The sequence below is a fragment of the Pelophylax lessonae genome (assembly GCF_965119305.1).
Source record: "Pelophylax lessonae genome assembly, chromosome: 4".
In the NCBI taxonomy this organism is placed as follows: Eukaryota; Metazoa; Chordata; class Amphibia; order Anura; family Ranidae; genus Pelophylax; species Pelophylax lessonae.
Genome location: NC_138771.1, coordinates 519,152,841 through 519,173,309, shown reverse-complemented (window position 1 = coordinate 519,173,309; position 20,469 = coordinate 519,152,841). Strand labels below are relative to the sequence as shown.

Genomic DNA, 20,469 nt, shown 5'->3' with positions numbered 1-20,469 from the left:
CCTGTTGAAGGAAGGTTAAGATCTGAGCCACCTGAGAAGGAGCGAGGATGAACCCCAAGAGACTCACACCATGCAATGTACGTCTTCCACGTACGATGGTAGATCTTCCTAGAAGTAGATTTCCTAGCTTTTAACAGTGTATGAATCACCGACTCAGATAAACCTCTATCCTTTAGCACCTGGTGTTCAACAGTCAAGCCCTCAAAGCCAGCGACTAAAGCAGAATGGAAGATCGGTCCTTGGGACAGCAGATCCTCCCTGAGAGGAAGCTTCCAAGAAATGTTAGAGACCAGCCGCACCAGATCAGTGTACCAAGCCAGTTTGGAGCCACTAAGATGCCCGGAATCCCTTCTGTCTCAATCCTGTGTAGAAGTCTTGGCAGAAGCTTGAGAGAAGGCGTAAATCAGACGAAACAGACCCCACAGGGCCACTAGTGCATCTGTGTTATACGCCAGAGAATCCCTTGACCGAGCCACAAACCTCTCTACCTTTCTGTTGAGTCATGATGCCGACAGATCCCCCTCGTGGGTGCACCACAGGAGACACAGCTGATGAAACACCTCCGGATGAAGGGACCACTCCCCTTGGTCCGACGCCTGCCAAATGAGGTAATTCACCTGACAATTTTCCAGCCAGGCAATGTGCACAGTAGAGAGCTGGAATTAAACATTCTGCCCTCCTTAGAATGCCAGTTACCTCCAGAGCTGCCAGGGCACTTTTTGTGCCCCCTTTGTGATTGACATAAGCCACGGCCGTGCGAATGTCCGATTGAATGCGCACAGGACATCCCTCCAATGATCCAGACACAGTCTGATCGCTCGGAGTTCCAGGACATTGATCAATAGTTTGGACTCTTCCAGCGTCCATATACCCTGAGCAGAATGGTTGCCGAGGATGCCCCCCCAGCCGGACAGGCTGGCATCGGTGGTGACCATAGGGGAGGAAGGATTTTCCCAGCCGAAGCACCAGAGAGCGAAGACACCATATCAGGGACTCCTGTGTTCCCCATCTCAGCCAGATCTGATTGTCCAGAGACAGCAGACACATCTGCGACAGCCGAATCAGATTCAGGATCTGATGAGACCAACGAGGCATGGGAAGGCGGGGGACCTTTTTCTAGCCCGTCGCCCGGAAGCCGACTCCACCTGGGACACAAGGGACTCCAGGACCGCCGTCAGAGCATGAATGGATGGATGGTTGGGACCCGGAGGGCCTTGCAGGTGGGGAAACGTGCTACAAGGATACAAAGGACTCCATGAATAACCAGGGGGGACCCCACAAAAGTCTGAGCTATTACCGGATAACTCCCTTTCCAGGAATCCTCCAGGACGGTCACATGAAAGATGGCTCCTCCTCCTACAGGAAAACACAAGCACAGTTAGATTTAAAAGGCCGCCCATTAGGCTGCCCCTCAGTTGTAACAAGATGAACTGGACAGCTTAGGCGAATAGCCCAACATATTATAGACAGTCAACCAACCAATAGGGCGAGGGTCCACCGTCCTGGAGGATTCCTGGAAAGAGAGTTATCAGGTAATAACTCAGACTTTCCCCGAGTCATTCTCCAGGATGGTCACATGAGACCCCAATGATGCGTACCTAGGGTGGGACTACTGCCTGGAGAACTTCGCGACCGAAGGATAGATCCTGGGCGGAGACCAGATCGACCCTATAGTGTTTGGCAAACGTCAAATCGCTGGCCCAGGTGGCTGCTTTGCAGATTTGATCTGCTGAGGCCCCAGCCTTATCTGCCCAAGATGTGGATATGGCTCGAGTGGAGTGAGCCTTGATGCCTGCCGGTAAACTCTGGTTTTGGGCGACGTAGGCTGCACCGATGGTCATTCTGATCCATCTGGCTATGGAGGACTGAGGCAGTTTTACCCCTCTGAGTGCCTCCGAAAAGAATGAATAAGCTGGATGACTTCCTGACCTCTTTAGTGACTTCTAGGTAATGTAGAATGCATCTCTTGACATCCAGCATGACAAAGGCTTCCTCCCCCGGGGAGGTTGGGTTTTGGCAAAATGAAGGAAGAATCACTTCCTGAGAACGATGAAATGCCGAGGACACCTTCAGAAGGAAGAGAGGGTCTATCCTGAGGATTACCTTATCCGGGAAGATCGTCAAAAAAGGTTCCTTGATGGAAAGGGCCTGTAGATCACTCACTCTCCTAGCAGAGGTGATTGCTACCAGAAAGGCCGTTTTCAAGGTAAGGTTCTTCAAATTACAGTCCATTATAGGCTCAAACGGGGCTTTGGTGAGCGCCTGCAATACCAGTGCTAGATCCCCGGGGGCCACGCTGAGGTTTTTGCTGGGCTGGAATCTTTCAATGGATCTGAAGAACCGCCTCACCAGAGGATCTGGGCCTTTCCAGGAAAATTGACAGAGCTGCTGCTTGCACTTTGAGAGTGCTTACTGCCAGACCTTTGTCAACGCCTTCTAGAAAGAAATCCAACACAGTGCTGATGCTACGCAGGTTCCTGTTATTGGGTACCATTTTTGATCTGTATGTTTTCCATACTTTGTTATAAATTTTCCTGGTCACAGGTTTCCTGCTTTGGAGCAGGACCTCCGTGACCCTGGTGGACAGTCCTTTGTTCAGAAGAATGTTCCGTTCAGGATCCAGGCTGCTAGCTTTAGCGTCTGGCTGTGAGGGTGATGTGCCCCCCCTTGTGCTAGAAGGTCGCTCTGAGCCGGCAGGATCCAGGGATCTTCTTCCGCCATTTTCTGTAGTGGGTTGAACCATGCCCGTTTCGGCCAAAAAGGTGCTATTAGGATCACCCTTGCCCTTTCCAGGCGGATTTTCCTGATTGTTCTGGGGATCAATTGAATTGGTGGAAAAGCATATGCCAGATTGAACCTCCAGGGGAACCCCAGGGCGTCTATGCCCAGTGCGTTCTTTTCTTTGCGTAGCGAGAAGAATTTTACCGCTTTTTTGTTGTTTTCGGTGGCGAAAAGGTCTACTTCCGGGGTCCCCCACTTCTGTACCAGTGTATTGAAGATTTGAGGATTCAGTTCCCATTCTGCTGGGTCCAGACTCTCCCGGCTCAGGAGATCCGCCAGCACGTTGGCTGACCCTTTTATGTGTACAGCCGAGAGGGATAGTAAGTTTGCTTCTGCACCTGCCAGAATGTCGTGGGCTATCCTCATCAAGTGTTTTGAGCGCGTGCCACCCTGGTGGTTGATGTAGGAAACCGTTGCAATGTTGTCCTACAGGACCTGGATGTGTTTTCCTATTGTTTCTCCCTGAAACCCTTTCAGGGCCTCTCTGACGGCCGCTAGTTCTCTCATGTTCGAGGATATTTCCTCCCCAGATTGGCACCAAGTGCGTTGCCTTACTTGGTGTCCTATGTGTGCCCCCCAGCCCAAAAGGCTTGCATCTGTTATTCTGACTTGGATGGTGGGCATCCAGAGTCTTCCCTGGTAAAAGGAATCTTTTCTTAGCCACCAAGTCAGCGATTTCTTTATGGCTGATGGGATCGAGATTAGTCCTTCCAGCGAAGCGGTCCTCCCATTCCAGTGGCTCAGGAGATGACCCTGGAGAGGCTCATGTGTAGCTGAGCTCACTGTACCGCTGGGATGGCTGCCGACATGAGGCCCAGGACCACCATGGTATCCCTTCTTGAGATTCTGTGTAGTTCTATTAGGCGCCTCGTAGCCTCCTTGAGTTTTATTACCTTGCTCTCTGGGAGCAGGATTCTTTGTGACACCGTATTTACCTGGTATCCCAAGAATACTATCTCCTGTGAGGGGATTTTGTTGGACTTCTGGGTGTTGATCACCCACCCCAGTGAGGTGAGGAAGTCCTCTGTCGTCTGGAGATTCTTCAATACTTCCGACTTTGATTGTCCATAAATCAGAAAGTCGTCTAGGTAAGGAATTATTCGAACCCCTTTTACCCGGAGATCCTGGACTACCTCGGCCATGATCTTGGTGAAGATTCTGGGGGCTGAGGTGATTCCGAAGGGGAGCGCCTAAAATTGGAACAGGTGTATCTGTGACCCTGCGCTGGTAGCAAACCTTAAGAATTTTTGATGCCTTGGGTGAATTGGAACATGCAAATATGGAACATGCAAATATGCATCTTGTAGGTCCAAAGTCACAATAAATGCTCCTTCCGGGAGCAGAGTTCTCACCGAGAAGATGGATTCCATCTTGAACCTCCTGTACCTCACCCGACGATTGAGGTCTTTGAGGTTTAAAATAAGGCGGTGTTTGCCCGATGGTTTCAGTCTGAGAAAGACTCTGGAGAAGAAACCTGACAGATGATGCAAAAAAGGTATCTCCTTTATCACCTTTTCTTGTAGGAGGTTCAAGATGGATGCTTCCCAGGCTTCTTTTGCTGGGGATGCTCTCGGTAGGGATGTTGTCTGAAATTTGTGAAGAGGACTTGCTATAAATTCTATTTTGTAACCCTCTCTGATGATCTGTAGTATGAAAGGATTTGTACATAATTTCTCCCATTGTGGGACAAAAAAAAAAAAAAAAAATCGCAGCTTTCCCCCCACAGGCCCTCTGGTGTCACTGGGGTTTGCTGATGTTGCTGCTGGTATTGGAAAAAAGGGCATTTGGTCTTCCCTTGTTCTTGTTGAACACCCACTTTCTCTGAGTTTTTGGTTTCTCCCCTTTGAATTGGGTGTCTCCCATTGGGCGACGAAAACATTTCCTTTGCTTTTCCTTCCTTTTGGAAGGGAACCCCTTGGATTTGTCCGCTGATCTCTCTAGGACTTTATCCAATTCTGGCCCGAATAGGAGTTTTCCGTCAAAGGGAATGCTACACAGCTTGTTTCCGGAAGCGTAGTCTCCTTCCCATGTTTTGAGCCAGAAGGCTCTTCTGGCCGAGTTTATTAAGCCAGTGGTTCGGGCTGATATCCGTACCGCTTCTGCGGCCGCATCTGCCATGTAAATAACCCCTTTCTCAATGAGGAGGAGGGAATCCTGCGCCTCTTCAGTGCCTGGAACCTTTTCCAACTGACCTCTTAGTTGTTCTAACCAGAAGGACGCATTCCTGGCCACACAGGTGTTTGCCATGTTTGGTTGAAATGATGCTGCTCCTGCCTCGTATGCCCTCCTGAGCATCACTTCTAACTTTTTGTCCATTGGGTCCTTTAGTTGTCCCATGTCCTCAAAAGATAGGTCTGATTTCTTCAACACTTTGGCCAGTGACACGTCTAGCTTGGGGCATTTGGACAGGATGCCCTCTGATTCCTCAAAGGGGAATCTCTTCTTCATTGCCTTTGGGAAAAAGAGCTTATTCTCTGGGCATTCCCATTCTTTATTAATGATTCCCTTCAGGGATTGATGGACCCCGGGAAGGATCGGGTTTTGGGTACCTGTAGGCCTCTGTACTGCTGGTCTCTTACTGATTTTGGCACCTCGTTTTCTTGCAGATCCTCTGTAACATAGATAGCCTTCAGGGGTTCTCCGGTTGGGAATAAATGTTTAGTTATTGTCTCCGATACCTCCCTGTCCTCGTCTGACTCTGAACTGTCTCCCAACAGGACCTCCCCTTCCTCAGTCTGAAGAGTCTTCCCGTAGTTTGGGGACCGCTGGATGCTTGATTATCTTTGTGCGGTGTCCACCTGCTGTAGATGTGGAAGGTTGACCTGCGTTTATCATCTCCTCGATGGAAGTTTGCAGCGACTTCAGTGTGGATGTGACTTCCTTTTTGAACTCCAGGAAGTCCTTACCTAGAGGTTTGGATTCCTCGTTTACAATCTTTTTGATGCATTTGTGGCACAGTAATTTGTCTGAATCAGTCAGCATTTTTGTTCCGCAGGTGCAGCAGTATTTATTTTTTGGTTTGAACGAAGGATCGGTTACCTCTGCGAACTTGGGCTATGAGCAAAGAGAGAAAGAGAAAAAAAAGAGACAAGGAACAATTCTGTTACTGGGGATGCACGGTCTACTTCGATGCAACCCCCCCCAGGACCAAAGGGGACATGTAGGATCTATTCCCCCCCCCCTTTTACCCCCGTTTTTTTTTTTTTTTTGGGGGGGGGGGGGGTTGGGGGACGCATCTCCCCCTCTTCTTCTTCTTCCCTCCACTTGCCATGGTTAGGCTGGGGCCGATATCAGCAGCCTCTGGTATAGGGGTCAGGTCCTCCGCCATAAGGACCACCTGGAGGGAAGGTAAATGCAGCAGCCTTATGTAGATAAGAAGAGCCCGCTTGAAAATGAGCTGGGGAGTCTTCTATACTTAAATTTCCTGCCAGAAATCAGCTGGATTTGTATGGCGTTTTGCCCACTTTCAAGATGACCGCCGCCCTTCTTCCGGTGCGGCGCCATCTTAGTGACGTCATTTCCGCCACGCTAGCGGCGACGCTGGCTGCTGCACACACACTCCGGAACTCACCCTGGAGCCCCGCGTGTCTGGACTATCTGGCAGGGAACGGCATGCGGCTCAGCACAGCCTCCGGCTGGCCGCAATACTCCCTCCATAGTCCGCTTCCCCTCGGTCTTAGTGAGGCAAGCTTTACAGGGCTGCTGGATGCCACCTGACTCTGTGACCAGCTAGGCATACCTCCTATGAGTAGCCAGCGCTTGCCCTGTATGGGAAGGAAAGGGGGGAGGGGGTCCCTTTCGAGCACCTTGACCCACCTTGACCCCCCCCCCCCCCAGGGGAGTCCTCTGGTACCTGCACGCCTGATGGCCTCATCGGCTATGTGCAGGTGGAGGGAGGAGGTGTCCCGGGATGCCTGCCCAGGACAGGGGAAAAAAATAACAAACAGGGAATGAAAAGAAAACCCCTCCCTATTGGTTGGTTGACTATGTCTATAATATGTTGGGCTATTCGCCTAAGCTGTCCAGTTCATCTTGTTACAACTAAGGGGCAGCCTAATGGGCAGCCTTTTAAATCTAACTGTGCTTGTGTTTCCTGTAGGAGGAGGAGCCATCTCTCATGTGACCGTCCTGGAGGATGACTCGGGAAAGTGTAAAACTCTGCTAAGGGACAACCCCCACCGGGCTGTCAGCGCCACCTGGTCGCCAAGCACAAGGCACAGAGCGATCCTCAGCAGAGAGGGAGAACACCTCACCAGACTCACCATCCGCCAACACAGGCACCAGGAAAATCTGCAGTAAACATGTGGCGATCAGCAAGCTAAATCATCCAGAAGTCAGCACCAGGGGATAAGGAGGGGCTCCAATCGCCAAAATTGCTGCCCACAGGGCTTCACTGTCATGGCCGCTGCTATTTGCAATAGTAAAACCACAAGAAAAATGGCCCCCTGGACTACACAAACATGGCCGCCTTGTATAGAAACATACAGGCTACAACAAAATGGCGCCCCCCGCTAGGCCTTGGCAGGAGCTCCCACCAGGTTCAAAACCCCCCCCACACACACAATCGATTGGTCGCAGCGCAACCCCTCCATCGCCTTTAGCGCCCTGCCCCCACTCCAGAAAGGTGGCCAGAGCACCCAAAATAAAAAAATACATCCCCAGCGTATGTGGAGGGGGGGGGGCAGGATGAGGAACTTGACAAGGGGGGGGGGGGGGGGGGAGGGTTCCTGTGGGAAGGAGGGGAACCCTGGGGTCCAACCATCCCAAAACCCTCCAGGAGTAGAGGGGGGGGGGGGATAGCTACTCACCATACCAGGAACCAGTTGGGCACCGCTCCAGACAGATCCTCGTCTCCATCAAAATGGGGGGCTGGTGGCCAGGGGGAACGCTGCGACTCAGACCCAGGCCCAGGTTGTATGTGACCTGGCCGGACGTTTAACTTGCAGGGCCAGCCCCCCTCCGGTGGGGCTATGTTGCGGCCGACCTAGCGCAGAGCTGGGGCCTGCGCGCGCTCACTGGCCAGACTGGGGTGACCACAGAATCTAGATTATCCAGCCCCTCACCCAGTCCGGCAGTTGATAGTAGATCTCACAGGAAAAAAAAAATTATTTTCTATCTAAAGTTTTACCAGGACCAAAAATCCCAGGTAGGAACTAGGTCCTTACTCCTGACTAGGCAAAAAAAAAAAAAAAAACCTGAGTGTCTATAGCAAGAAGAGTGAGTATACCCCCTAAGACTGCCCATGGGTGTAGCCAGAAGTTTTTTTCTGCTTAGTTTCCTACTCCTGTAGGGGGCAGTATAACCAATCAAGAATGACAGGATCTGTGTCTGTCAACAAACGAAAGAGGAAAAAAAAAAAATTCCCATTAGTTATACTTTAAGCCATATGAATTAAAGATAATCGATTTATACATCCTCTGGCAGTGTTCCATTTGTCCTGACCCCTTGAAACTGACACTTTTGCTGGATAGCTCAGCCTGTTACAGAAGGATGAAAAGCAACAGATCTACTGGCAGGATCAACATGTAATAAAACCGTTACAGGGGGACAAAACTGCTGTGTTAATATTGACAGATTACAGAAAATAGGTTATTTTTGGTTTTGGAACGTTACACACTTTTATTCCTTCACTGCAAATCTATGGATGTCGGAGGACATGTGACTTACGGCTGTATCCAAATAGGGATCCCACTGCACACACCAGACTAATAGCCAAGACAGGCGATCTTTTTTGCATGATGTCCGAGATAAGCCCCTGGACTGTTCCTCCTGTGAGAGACAAGGCACCAATCAGGATACATATAACTGATACGCTTACTGGTCATGCTTTGTAAACATTTTAATGCTGGCTACTGGTACCAGGTAAGGGACATAGAGTAATAAATCCACATGACCCCAAGGAAGCTAGCATTTTCAAAAAGATAGGACATCCATGTTAGCGTGCATATTTTTTTCTGAACAGATTTTATTTAACCACTTCAATACTGGACACTTTCACCCCTTTCACCCCCTTCCTGACCAGGCCGATTTTCAACTATAAGTGCTGTTGTACTTTGAATGACAATTGCACAGTCATGCAACACTGTATCCAAATAAAGTTTTTATCATTTTGTTTTAAGACAGCTAGAGCTTTCTTTTGGTGGTAGGTTTCTTTTGGTGGTGGTTTGGTGGTAAACACTGGGGTTTTTATTTTTTGCTTAAAGAAAAAAGACTGAACGTTTAGTTTTGAAAAAAAAAAAAAAAAAAAAAAAAGTTTTAGTTTGTTTAAAAATTTAGCAAATCGGTAATTTCTTCTTCAGTACGCTGAGGAGGCTGCACGAATAATCAGTGCCCTGATGATCAGTGTAAACAAAGTACTGACAGCCTTGCCCGGTACTGGCTGTCCTTTCCTCACAGCGTGTGTGGAAAGGACTGCCGATAACATGTAAACCAACTTGCTGGTTATCAGCTGTGATTGGACACAGCCAATCACATGGTAAAGGGCTGCTGTGATTGTCCATTTACCATGATCAGCAGTGTCCAAAAGACACAGCGGTCAGATTTCGCACCTGATGCACACCCCAGGGGGTGCACGGGAGGCAGGATTCTGGGAGGATGTCTATGGACGCCCTCCCAGAACTGGACGACCGCACTGTAGCCGTCTTTTGGCTATAGCGTGGTCAGGAACACGTTAAGGTGGTCCTATCAGTTGAGAAAGGTTGGGGGGGGGGGGTGCCTCTCCTAGGTGATATCCAGCAGTCTGTGTGATCCAATTTCTCTGGTTCCTTTACAGCACATTGGTTAACATTGCTACATGTATGGTCAGCACTAGTGGGAGCTAATACTGCTGTCTCCCTTCTCAACAATTGAGATAAGGAATTTGCCATGTGGTGTAATGCGGTTTTCAATGAGCTGGCTGAGGTATAGGGCGGGCATTATTAAAAAAAAAAAAAATTAAAAAGGGAGCAGTAAGAGGAGCCTGAGTATTTATTTGGGCAAATGGGGCTGCACCCATATACTGTGTTTGAAATATACAATGCATTCATAAAGTATTCAAACTTTACTTTTTTTTTAATTTTGTTATGTTGCAGCCTCATACTACAGTTTAAATTCTTTTTTTCTTCTCATTAATCTACACTCACTACCTCATATTGATAAAATGAAAAACAGAATTTTAGAAACATCTGCAAATGTATGAAAAAGGACAAACTGAATTATCATATATCATATTGGCATAAGTATTCGAACCCTTTGCAACAACACTTGAAATTTATCTTGGGTGCCTTCCATTTCTTTTGATTGTTGCGGAGATGTTTCTACACCTTGAAGTCCACCTGTGGTAAATTACGTAAATTGATTGGACATGATTTGGAAAGGCATACGCCTTTCTGTAAAAGGCCTCACAGCTGACAATGCATACTGATCAGAGCAAAAGCCACGAGGTCAAAAGGACTGCCTGCAGAGCGCAGAGACAGGATTATTGCAAGGCACAGATCTAGGGAAGGGTACAAAAAAAATTCTGTTGCACTGAAGATTCCCAAGAGCAGTGGCCGCCATAATTTTCAAATGGAAGAAATTTGACACAATCAGGACTCTTTCAAGAGCTGGTTGCCCGGCCAAACAGAGCAATCAGGGGAGAAGGGCCTTAGTAAGAGAGGTGATTAAGAACCCGATGGTCACTCTGACTGAACTTCGGAGATCCTGTGTGGAAATGGGACAAGGTTCCAGAAGGACAACCATCACTGCCGACCTCCACTGATGTGGGCTTTATGGCAGAGAGGCTACACGGAAGTATCTCCTCTATGCAAAAACACACGAAAGCCTGCTTAGAGTTTGAAAAAAAGCACCTGAAGAACTCTCAGACTGCGAGGAATGAGCATCTCTGGTCCGATGAAACCAAGAATGAACTGTTTTGGCCTCAATTTTAAACATTATGTCTAGAGGAAACAGGCACCACTCATCACCTGCCCAAAAGTAAAGCATGGTGGTGGCGCTTTATGCTGTGGGGGTGCTTTTCAGAAGCAGGGACTGGGAGACTGGTCAGGGTCGAGTGAAAGCTTAATGAATCAAAGTACAGAGCAGAGATATCCTTAATATAAACCTGTTCCACAGTGCTTAGAGTCTCAGACTGGGTGAAAGGTTCACCTTCCAACACAGCAACGATCCTAAGCACACAGCCAAAATAACACAGGAGTAGCTTACAGACCCTGGCTTACAAACAACACTGTGAATGTCTTAGGAGTGGCCCAGCCAGGGCCCTGACTTAAATTATCTCTGGAGAGACCTTAAAATAGCTGTCCACCAATGGTCCCATCCAACCTGAACTGAGCCTGAGAGGATTTGCAAAGATGAATGGCAGAAAATCCCCCCAATGCCGGTGTGCAAAGCTTGTCGCCTCATACCCAAAGACTGTAATTGCTGCCAAATGTGCTTCAACAAAGTACTGAATAAAGGGTCTCAATACTTAAAGAGGCGCTCCAGTAGTTTGTGTATAATAAAAGTCAGCAACTACAAAAAAACTGTAGCTGTTGACTTTTAATAGACACTCACCTGTCCTACGATCCAGCGACGTGCTCATCTGAGTCATCCTTTCTCCCTGTCACCAGGATCTCAACTGTGAGCACCTGGCTATGAAAGCTTGCCGCTTCACAGCTGGGTGCTTACTGCACGTGTGCAAGTCGCACTGCACCTCCTGAATGGTCGGGCAATCTCTTCTGGGACCTGTGACGTGTCCCAGAAAACTGCAGGGAGGGAGGGGTAGAGGAGAACATCCACTCGGATCGCCTGGGCAATATGAGCGAAAGTGGGAGCTGGGTACCAGTCAAAACTAGATACACCCCCCCCCCCCAATGCCAAATGTGGCAGGGAGTACTTAAAGCTAAACTTCCCCTTTTGACATTTCCAAAATTCTATTTTCACTTTGTCATTATGGGGAACAAACTGTAGATTAATGAGAAACAAAAATTCATTTAAGCAACTGTAGTATGAGGCTGCAACATAACAAAACTGAAAAAAGTTAAGGGGGTCTGAATACTTTAGGAATGTGTTGTAAAGAATATATTTTACATACATACAAGCACACACTCTTAATAGTATTTAAAAATCAAGCACACACTAACATACAAGTCAAACTACAGAGAGATAGATATATATATATATATATATATATATATATATATATATATATATATATATATATACATATATACATATATACATATATACATATATATATATATACACATATACATATACATACACACACACACACACACACACACACATATACATATATAAAAAATTATATAAGATACAAATAAATGTAATTTTGTATTCAAAAATACATGCATGTATTTTTTTTATTGCAGATAGTGTTAATACCTGAAAATAGTCTAGCACACCTTAAGCAGCACTCAGCATGGGAGAGGGTGGGGCAGGACTATAAACCAATTAGGTGTGCTGCATGTGAATATGGTAAGGAACACGGTGATAGGAGGCAAATGAGCTGAGGGATGACTTTGTTAAACTGCTATTTCTCTTTGCAGCCAGCCAGCTAGTGGTGAAGAGGGGACACTATTGTATTCATTAGCTGTAAGCAATGTCCTTCACTAGCGGTACTGTGTGGCAGGGCTGTATATATCTCAGGAAAGAATGGACAGAAGAACAAATTTTTTGGCAAAAAAACAATTGCAATTTATACATTTCATATGTGTGAACTATTTGTCTGAAGTTTGGATCAGTGTAAAAAAGAACATCATTGAAAGACCTGCACATTCCCTTTACCACTATGTTACAGACTAAGGAAACCCTGTCATTTATTCAGCTTTATTCCAGCAGCCAATCCACCCAAGTTCAGTGATTGAGACATTTTTTATGGGGCGAACAGATGTGCATTGCCAGCAGGGTGACGGATTCAGTATAATTAGGCTGCGGAACTTCCCATATAGTCTGATGACAGACGGCATCAATGTGGCCCACCCGCGTGATCATGTTATGACTACCTCCTGAGGCCCTTCACCCAATATCTGTCATCAGCGTCTGCAGTTTTTTCCCCTAACTCCAGTAAAAAAAAAAAAGTGTTGAAGTTATATAAAACGAATTATAGCTGCACTTGAGCCTTCCCTTCAGTTTTGCAGTTGTACAGGCTTCTCTGCTGAACAGAAAACGCTTACTCTGATTTCACTACAAACTCTGAGCTTCTCACAATGTGTAATAGAAGCTATGTCAAGCCAGTTAGAAACTGCCTCAAGGACATCAAGCATCATCTAGATCTTCCCTCCCCAGCCAGACTGTCCCTGGCCTGCCCCTTTCATTCATTAAATTTCAGTTCTTTCAAGCATGGAGGCTCAGCACCATATGTGGGAGCTACCGCAGCTTCCTGTTTTCAGTGTAGCACCTCCCACTAATCATGATCTGTCTACATTGCATAGAGAAGCACCGAAATTGAGTGATGATTGCACTGGGTCTAAAATAAAATGTAATGAATTTGGATGGGTATCATTTATAACTTTCATGGTGTTGGTTACCAGGGAAAGCAAAATTTAGGCAGATAAAACTTTAGCTTTAAATTCCAGGTGATGTGAAAAAATATGAGGAGGTACAGCTGATCTGCATACACTAACTGTGCCAGAGTCAGAATGCTTGCCCAGTTTAATCTGATCTGGAATAACTGCAGCATTCTTCCTTGTGAAGTGGATGAATATGCTTCCCAACGTCTGCAAAAATGTAACTTTCTCTCTTGGTGGAAGTACAGAAAATAACTGTTGATCCTGACAGAAATCCAGTAGGCACCTACGTTCCTGTTCTTGGGGAAACGTGCATGTATTGCAAAGATTTATTTTTAATGTAAAAATTGTTCAAACACACTTTGCATTCTATCACACTCGCAGGATGATCTGTCAGTATACCAGCCTTCAGTTCCTACAAATGGATCTCAAACAGGAACATTTCACTGACCTATGATTCCTCCAATGTCATACCAGATAGACAGCTGGTCTGCTTCTGCCTCTTTCCAGTGGAAGTTTATGCTCAGATAGAAGGGAAGCCAAAAGAAGAAAGAGTAATTCACCAACTTCAGACAGGCGTAGGCCAGAGAATACTGCAAGCACATGAGGGAACAGTTACAGTGTGACCTATAACATAGTGGACAAAGAACACATATGACAAGTCCCTTTGGACAAAAAACCCGTTCCCTACTTATGAGGGGAAAAATAAATAAAAAATAAAAACATACATGTTGGGACGTTATTAAAAATGACCTGCCTGCAAATACATGCAAGAACGCCAGAAGGAGTTCCCACGATTAGCTGCGAGTAGGCAGCCCCATTGAATTTAAAGCAAAGGGAGGCTGTAGGCTCTTGCAGCTAATCGAGCTTACCTGCAGGTAATCTCTTATACACAGTGATCACATGCAAGTGATCAGCCCTAGATGTAGGCAGTCTGCGTTCAGGGCTGATCACTCGCATGTGATTGCTGCTGAGAAATTACATATGCGTGAACACGATTAGCTGCAAGAGCTGGCAGCCTCTTATTGCTTTCAATGGGACTGCCTACTCGCAGCTAATCATAGGAACCCTAGCTGGGGTTCTTGCATGAATTCGCAGGTAGGGTGCAAACAGCTTTTCTTCAAAAGCAGAAACAGGTAGGACTCTGCAACAAAGTTATTAAATCCCTGCAATGTATATAGATCACACAGAGGCAAAAGTGGAGTTACTCTTTAAAGAATTGTTACCAATGTAAAGCCCATGTAAAACTTGTCCATTTAACAATTTTAAGACGTAAATAGAAGTACTGCGTGCGGGCAGCATGGGTAGGCTGGATCGTGTACATGTTCCTCATCCAGCCCTTTCCAGGTTAGGGGTGCGCAGCACACCCCTCCTGTGACCAATGTGTCCACTGTACACAGCGGATTGCAGATCTCGGTACCCAACCACTTTTACTGTGATAATCAGAGTGTCCTCAAAGCGGTTATAAATTAGGTTAATTCATAACAGCTGTGATTGACCCACAGCTATCACATGGTACCTGGGCCAATCACAGCACATTGTGCCATGTGATTAGCTGTAGCCAATCACAGATCACTCTTAATCAAAGCTGTTATGGATGTAACCCATTCAGGACTGTGCAAAACGTTGCAAAAATAACCACTGTAACAGCAATCAAAGAGTAAAAAAAAAAAAAAAAAGAAAAGAAAATTAAAATCCCTGATCCCCAGTAAAGGATGTGGGAAAATTATATTTTTTACTGGCAGGATCAATAGGTAATAATCGGATTTTTGTAAGATCTTACCGTAAAATCCTTTTCTCTTAGCTCATTGACAGACGTAGTCTTCTTGATTCACAAGAACTGGGTTATGTTGTCTCCGCAGGAGTAGGACTAGGCAGAAAAGAAAAAACGTTCTGGCTCCACCCTAGGGGCAGTCCCAGAGGGTATATCCTCCCTCTCTCTGCTACAAGGCATCAGTTCTGTCACAAAGCAGCAACAGAGAATTTAACCCAACCCAACTCAATGATAGAGGGGCGGGTACTACGTCTGTCAATGAGCTAAGAGAAAAGGATTTTACGGTAAGATCTTACAAAAATCCGATTTTCTCTGTCGCTCATTGACAGACGTAGTCTTCTTGATTCACAAGAACTGGGACATCCAGAAGCAGTGCCACAAATGAGGGGTGGGATTGACAGAAATCAAAATCCAATCTAGAAGGCCCAAACGGTGCCAAACTAGAAGTTTTAAAGGCTCATTATAAACAAAGAATGAGACTCAAATAAAAATTCCAACGGAAAAAACCCTCGAGGTAGACCACTGGTCTCCTCAAATGGCGGCCTGCAAAACCTTGCGGCCAAACGAGGCATCAGACGATGCCATTACATCAACTTTATAATGTTTTGTAAAGGTATGCACCGACGACCAGGTAGCCGCCTTGCACACCTGGACCACTGACGCCTGATGGCGAAAGGCCCATGACGCACTAAGTGTCCGAGTGGAGTGCGCCTTAACAGGGAACGGGGGCTCCCGACCCTTAATAGAATAAGCCTGTACCACCGTCTGTCTGATCCATTTGGAAATAGTCGCGGCAGATGCAGGCAACCCCTTTTTGGGTCCATCCGGGATCACAAAAAGTGAATCCGTCTTGCGAAACGAGTCTGTCGTTTTCAAGTATACCCTGATCGCCCGGACCACATCCAAGGAGTGTAAAGCAAACTCCCGAGGATGACTGGGCTTAGGACACAGGGAAGGTAATACAATTTCTTCATTCAGATGAAATTCTGAAAACACTTTTGGTAGGAAGGATGGGTTCGGACGAAGAACCACCTTATCTCTATGAACCACCAGATATGGGGAACGACAAGATAAAGCGGCCAGTTCTGACACCCTGCATGCAGAAGTAATAGCCACCAAGAAGGCCACCTTCTGGGACAACGTAGGTAGAGGAATCTCCCTAATATCTTCAAAGGGAGGTTTCTGAAGAACCGACAATACTAAATTAAGATCCCAGGGTGGTAACGGCGCGCGCACTGGCGGAGCCAGATGTCGCACCCCCTGGATGAAATTCCGCACCAAGGAATGAGTAGCCAAAGACTTCTGAAAGAAGATAGCTAATGCTGAGACCTGACCCTTGATAGTACTCAAGGCCAGTTTCTGCTCAACCCCTTGTTGCAGAAAAGCTAATATTCGACTAACCGAATAAGACCGTGGACGGAACCCCAGAGGTTCACACCATGCAATGTAGGACTTCCATGTGCGATGATAAATCTTTCTGGAAGTCGCTTTCCTTGCTTTAACTAGAGTAGGAATAACTGAAGCTGACAATCCCTTGTCCTTCAGCACCTGGGTCTCAATAGCCAGGCCGTTAAAGCCAGCGATCGTAAAGCAGGATGGAAGATCGGTCCCTGAGACAGTAGGTCCTCCCTGAGAGGAAGTCTCCACGGGACGTCCGCCACCAGTCTGACCAAGTCGGCGTACCAAGCTCGGCGAGGCCAGTCCGGAGCTACCAGGATTACTGGAATTCCTTCCTCCTCTATCCTGCGAAGAAGTCTTGGCAGTAACCCGAGAGGAGGGAAGGCATACATTAGCTGGTATTGCCCCCACGGGGCGATCAGTGCGTCTGCGGTCTCTGCTAGAGGATCGCGGGAGCGAGCCATGAATCTCTGTACTTTCCTGTTGAATCGTGATGCCAACAGATCCACATCCGGGGTGCCCCAACGTAGGTACAACTGGAGTAAACTTCTGGATGGAGGGACCATTCCCCCTGATCCAGAGTCTGACGGCTGAGATAATCTGCCTGCCAATTTTCCACCCCCGGAATGAACACCGCAGAGATCGCTGGAACAAATCGTTCCGCCCAGCGAAGAATGCAAGCCACTTCCTTGGCCGCTCGGACACTCTTGGTGCCCCCCTGGTGATTGACATAAGCCACGGCCGTGGCGTTGTCCGACTAGATCCGAACCGGGCTGCCCTGGAGCTGCTCGGTCCAGTGAATCAGACAAAGTCTGATCGCTCTCAGTTCCAATACATTTATCGGCAACCTGGATTCTTCCGGGGACCAAAGTCCCTGGACAGATAACTGACCGAGAATTCCTCCCCATCCGGATAGACTGGCATCCGTGGTCACTATCGTCCAGTATATTGGCAGAAATTACTTTCCCTGGCTGAGCATCGGAGACCGAAGCCACCAGACCAGAGACTCTCTGGTCTGTTTGCTCAATCGGATCCGATTGTCCAGGGATTCCGGATTCCGATTCCATCTGAGAAGAATCTCTTGCTGAAGAATTCGGGTATGGGACTGGGCAAATGGGACTGCTTCGAAGGAAGCCACCATCAACCCCAGAACCCTCATGCAAGTTCGAAGAGAAGACCAGCTGTTGGATAGTAACAACTGGACTGCTGATTGAATCTTCCGGAGTTTCCCTACCGGAAGGAAAACTCTTGTCCTGACTGTGTCTAGAATTAGACCCAGATATTCGAGCCTCTGGGTGGGAACCAGAAATGACTTTTGCTGGTTCACCAGCCACCCGAATTCCTGTAAAGAAATTATAGTAATTTCTATGTTTTGTAGCAGGGTCTGAGGAGACTCTGCATGAAGCAGGAGATCGTCTAGGTAACCTAGAATCGATATGCCTCTTTGGCGCAGTAGTGCCAACATTGGGGCCAACACCTTCGTGAAGACCCGAGGAGCCGTGGCGAGACCGAAAGGTAACGCCACAAACTGATAGTGCTTCTCTTCTACGGAAAAGCGTAGAAACCGCTGATGTCCTGCGAAAATGGGAATGTGAAGATAGGCGTCCTTGATGTCTATGGACGTTAGGACATCCCCTAGATGCAGGAAGGCTGCTACTGTGCGAATGGATTCCATCTTGAATTTTCTTATGTTGAGAAAGGAATTGAGTGCCCTTAAGTCCAGTTGGACGCACTTTGCCCTCTTTCCTGGGTATTGTAAATAGGTTTGAATAAAACCCCTGAAAACGTTCTGTCCAAGGAACGTGGACTACCACTCCTTGTTGTAGTAAATCCGTGACTGCTCTCCGCAGATCTTCTAGACGATCCGGGGATAGTCGGATATTGGAAGGGAAGAATCGCGCCGGTGGGAGAGATCGAAACTCGATCTTGTACCCTGACCTTATGACTTCGCAAACCCACTTGTCCGGGATTCTGGAAAGCCATGGATCCGGGAACCGGCGAAGACGTCCCCCCACCCCAGTTATGGGTGGGGGCGCACCTTCAGGCTTTGGACGATTTATCTTCAGGTCTGGAGGGGGCGGGCTTTTGCTTGCCCGACCAACGTCCCCTGAAGCCTCCTGAAGGAGCTTTGGAGGACTTAATTTTTTCACCCGCGGGACGAAAAAACTTTTTGTGAGCAGAGAAAGAAGGCCCTCGTCTTTGACGAGGTCCTTTACCTTTAACATTTTGCGGTAAAAAGGTGCTCTTTCCTCCCGTGAGATCCTTAATGATCTCATCTAAGTTGGCTCCAAATAGACGCTCTCCTAAAAAGGGGATATTAGCCAATGCTTTTTTGGAACCTTGGTCGGCTAACCAACCTTTTAGCCACAGTGTACGCCTGAGAACCACTGCTGAAACTGATGCTCGCGCCAATAATGGAGTGGCGTCTAACGCCGCATCACACACAAACTGTAACCCCTGTATCATTTGTTCCAACAAATCTGATACCGCCTGAGGGACTTCTTCCAAGTCCCGGCGTAACCACTTGGTCCATTCAGTTACAGTCTGCGAAACCAGTCCAATAGCAATTATTGGTCTGAAAGCTGATCCAATCAAGGAAAACATGGTGCGAGACATAGCTTCTATCTTGCGATCCACTGGATCTTTAAAAGACGGAGCGTCTTCTAAAGGAATAACCGTGGCTTTATTCAATCTAGCAATTGGTGAATCCACCACAGGTGGTTCTGTCCATTTCTTAATGAGGGTTTCCTCAAACGGATAACGCCTGTTAATGCGTTTAGAAATAGCAGAAGTGCGTTTTGGCAGACTCCATTCTTCTTTGATTGGATTGCCAAAACATTTGGGCAATGGAAAAACCTTCGCTACTTTGATGCGTTTTTTAGTCCCAAAGGGGATTTCAGTTTCAGCTATTTCCGACGGAATACCCTGTAATCTTAAGGTTTCTTGAACAGATACAATGAGTGCGTTTACCAACGCTTCCTCTCGGGCTATGGCTGATGCCGAAACATCCTCCTCACTGTCTGAAGAGACAGTACCCGAGACACCAATCCCAGATGAAGTACCTGCAACTGCAGAAATAGGCTCAGATTCTGAATCCGAAGTTTCAGATAAGGGGTTAGGCGGGGGTCGCTTTCTTGCGCCCTGTCCCTGACAAGCCACTTCCACCCGGGATACAAAAGTTTCCATAATAGCTGACAATAATTCAACCGTCAGTGGGGTGCTGGAGGATCCTGCAGACACCTCGTGGGGATCCGGTGGAGATACATGAGTGGCAGGGTCCATGTTAATTCAGGACACCTCTGCCAGAAAAAACAAAAACTTTTTTTTTTTTTTTTAAATAAAAAATACCTCATTTTTTTTTTTTTTTATGTGTATCCCCCTAGCGCAATAGCGCCCCTCAGAGTACCTGCTTCTCGATCCCCACAGAGAGAGAGAGGGACCCTCAAGGCTCACCACCCGATGCAGAGAAGTTTCCAACCAACTGCAGTCAGCGTCTGTCTTTTACAGACTGGAAAGAGCTGTGTTAGTTTTCCCGGGTAGAAGGACGTGGCTCCGCCCCCTGTGTATGCCTTCCGTCGTTCCCAGCTCTCCACGAGGTAGCTGGGCTCATCAAACATGGCCGCCCCCATACAGGAGACAATAGACTCCAAAAACATGGCGGCCGGCGTGACCTGAGGACATTCATGCACCCGGTCTACGGCAAAATGGCGGCGGACTGCCGAAATCGTTTTTCCCAGCACATCCACCTGCATCTCTGCTAAATGGCGATTTATCGATCTGCAGGAGGTACACTACAATTAAGGTAGGATTATACCTCCTATGTCTGCTGTAATACTACAGTCTGCTGGGTAGAGTGTTAGCTCTCAAACCAAGTCCACTTCCCACCAAACACATGCTGTGCTGTATTTACATGGGGGACTTTTAGTGTCAGACAGATACTGACCATGTATGGAGGGGCCCATAATTCATACTGCCTCATAACGAGGAAAAAAAGGGAACGTTTACTCACCATACCGAACCGACAGGCACCCT

At 47.3% G+C, this 20,469-nt stretch overlaps 1 protein-coding gene across 1 annotated transcript in view; it reads right to left on the bottom strand.

Moving 5' to 3' along the window:
- Positions 1–20,469, bottom strand: part of SLC37A3 (solute carrier family 37 member 3) — a 68,831-nt gene that overhangs the window by 12,928 nt on the left and 35,434 nt on the right. The window contains exons 10-11 of the mRNA XM_082255073.1: positions 13,717–13,858; positions 8,449–8,550 (exon numbers count right to left, since the gene is read on the bottom strand). Of these exons, the coding sequence (XP_082111199.1) occupies positions 8,449–8,550; positions 13,717–13,858 (244 nt within the window). The remainder of the gene's footprint in view (positions 1–8,448; positions 8,551–13,716; positions 13,859–20,469) is intronic.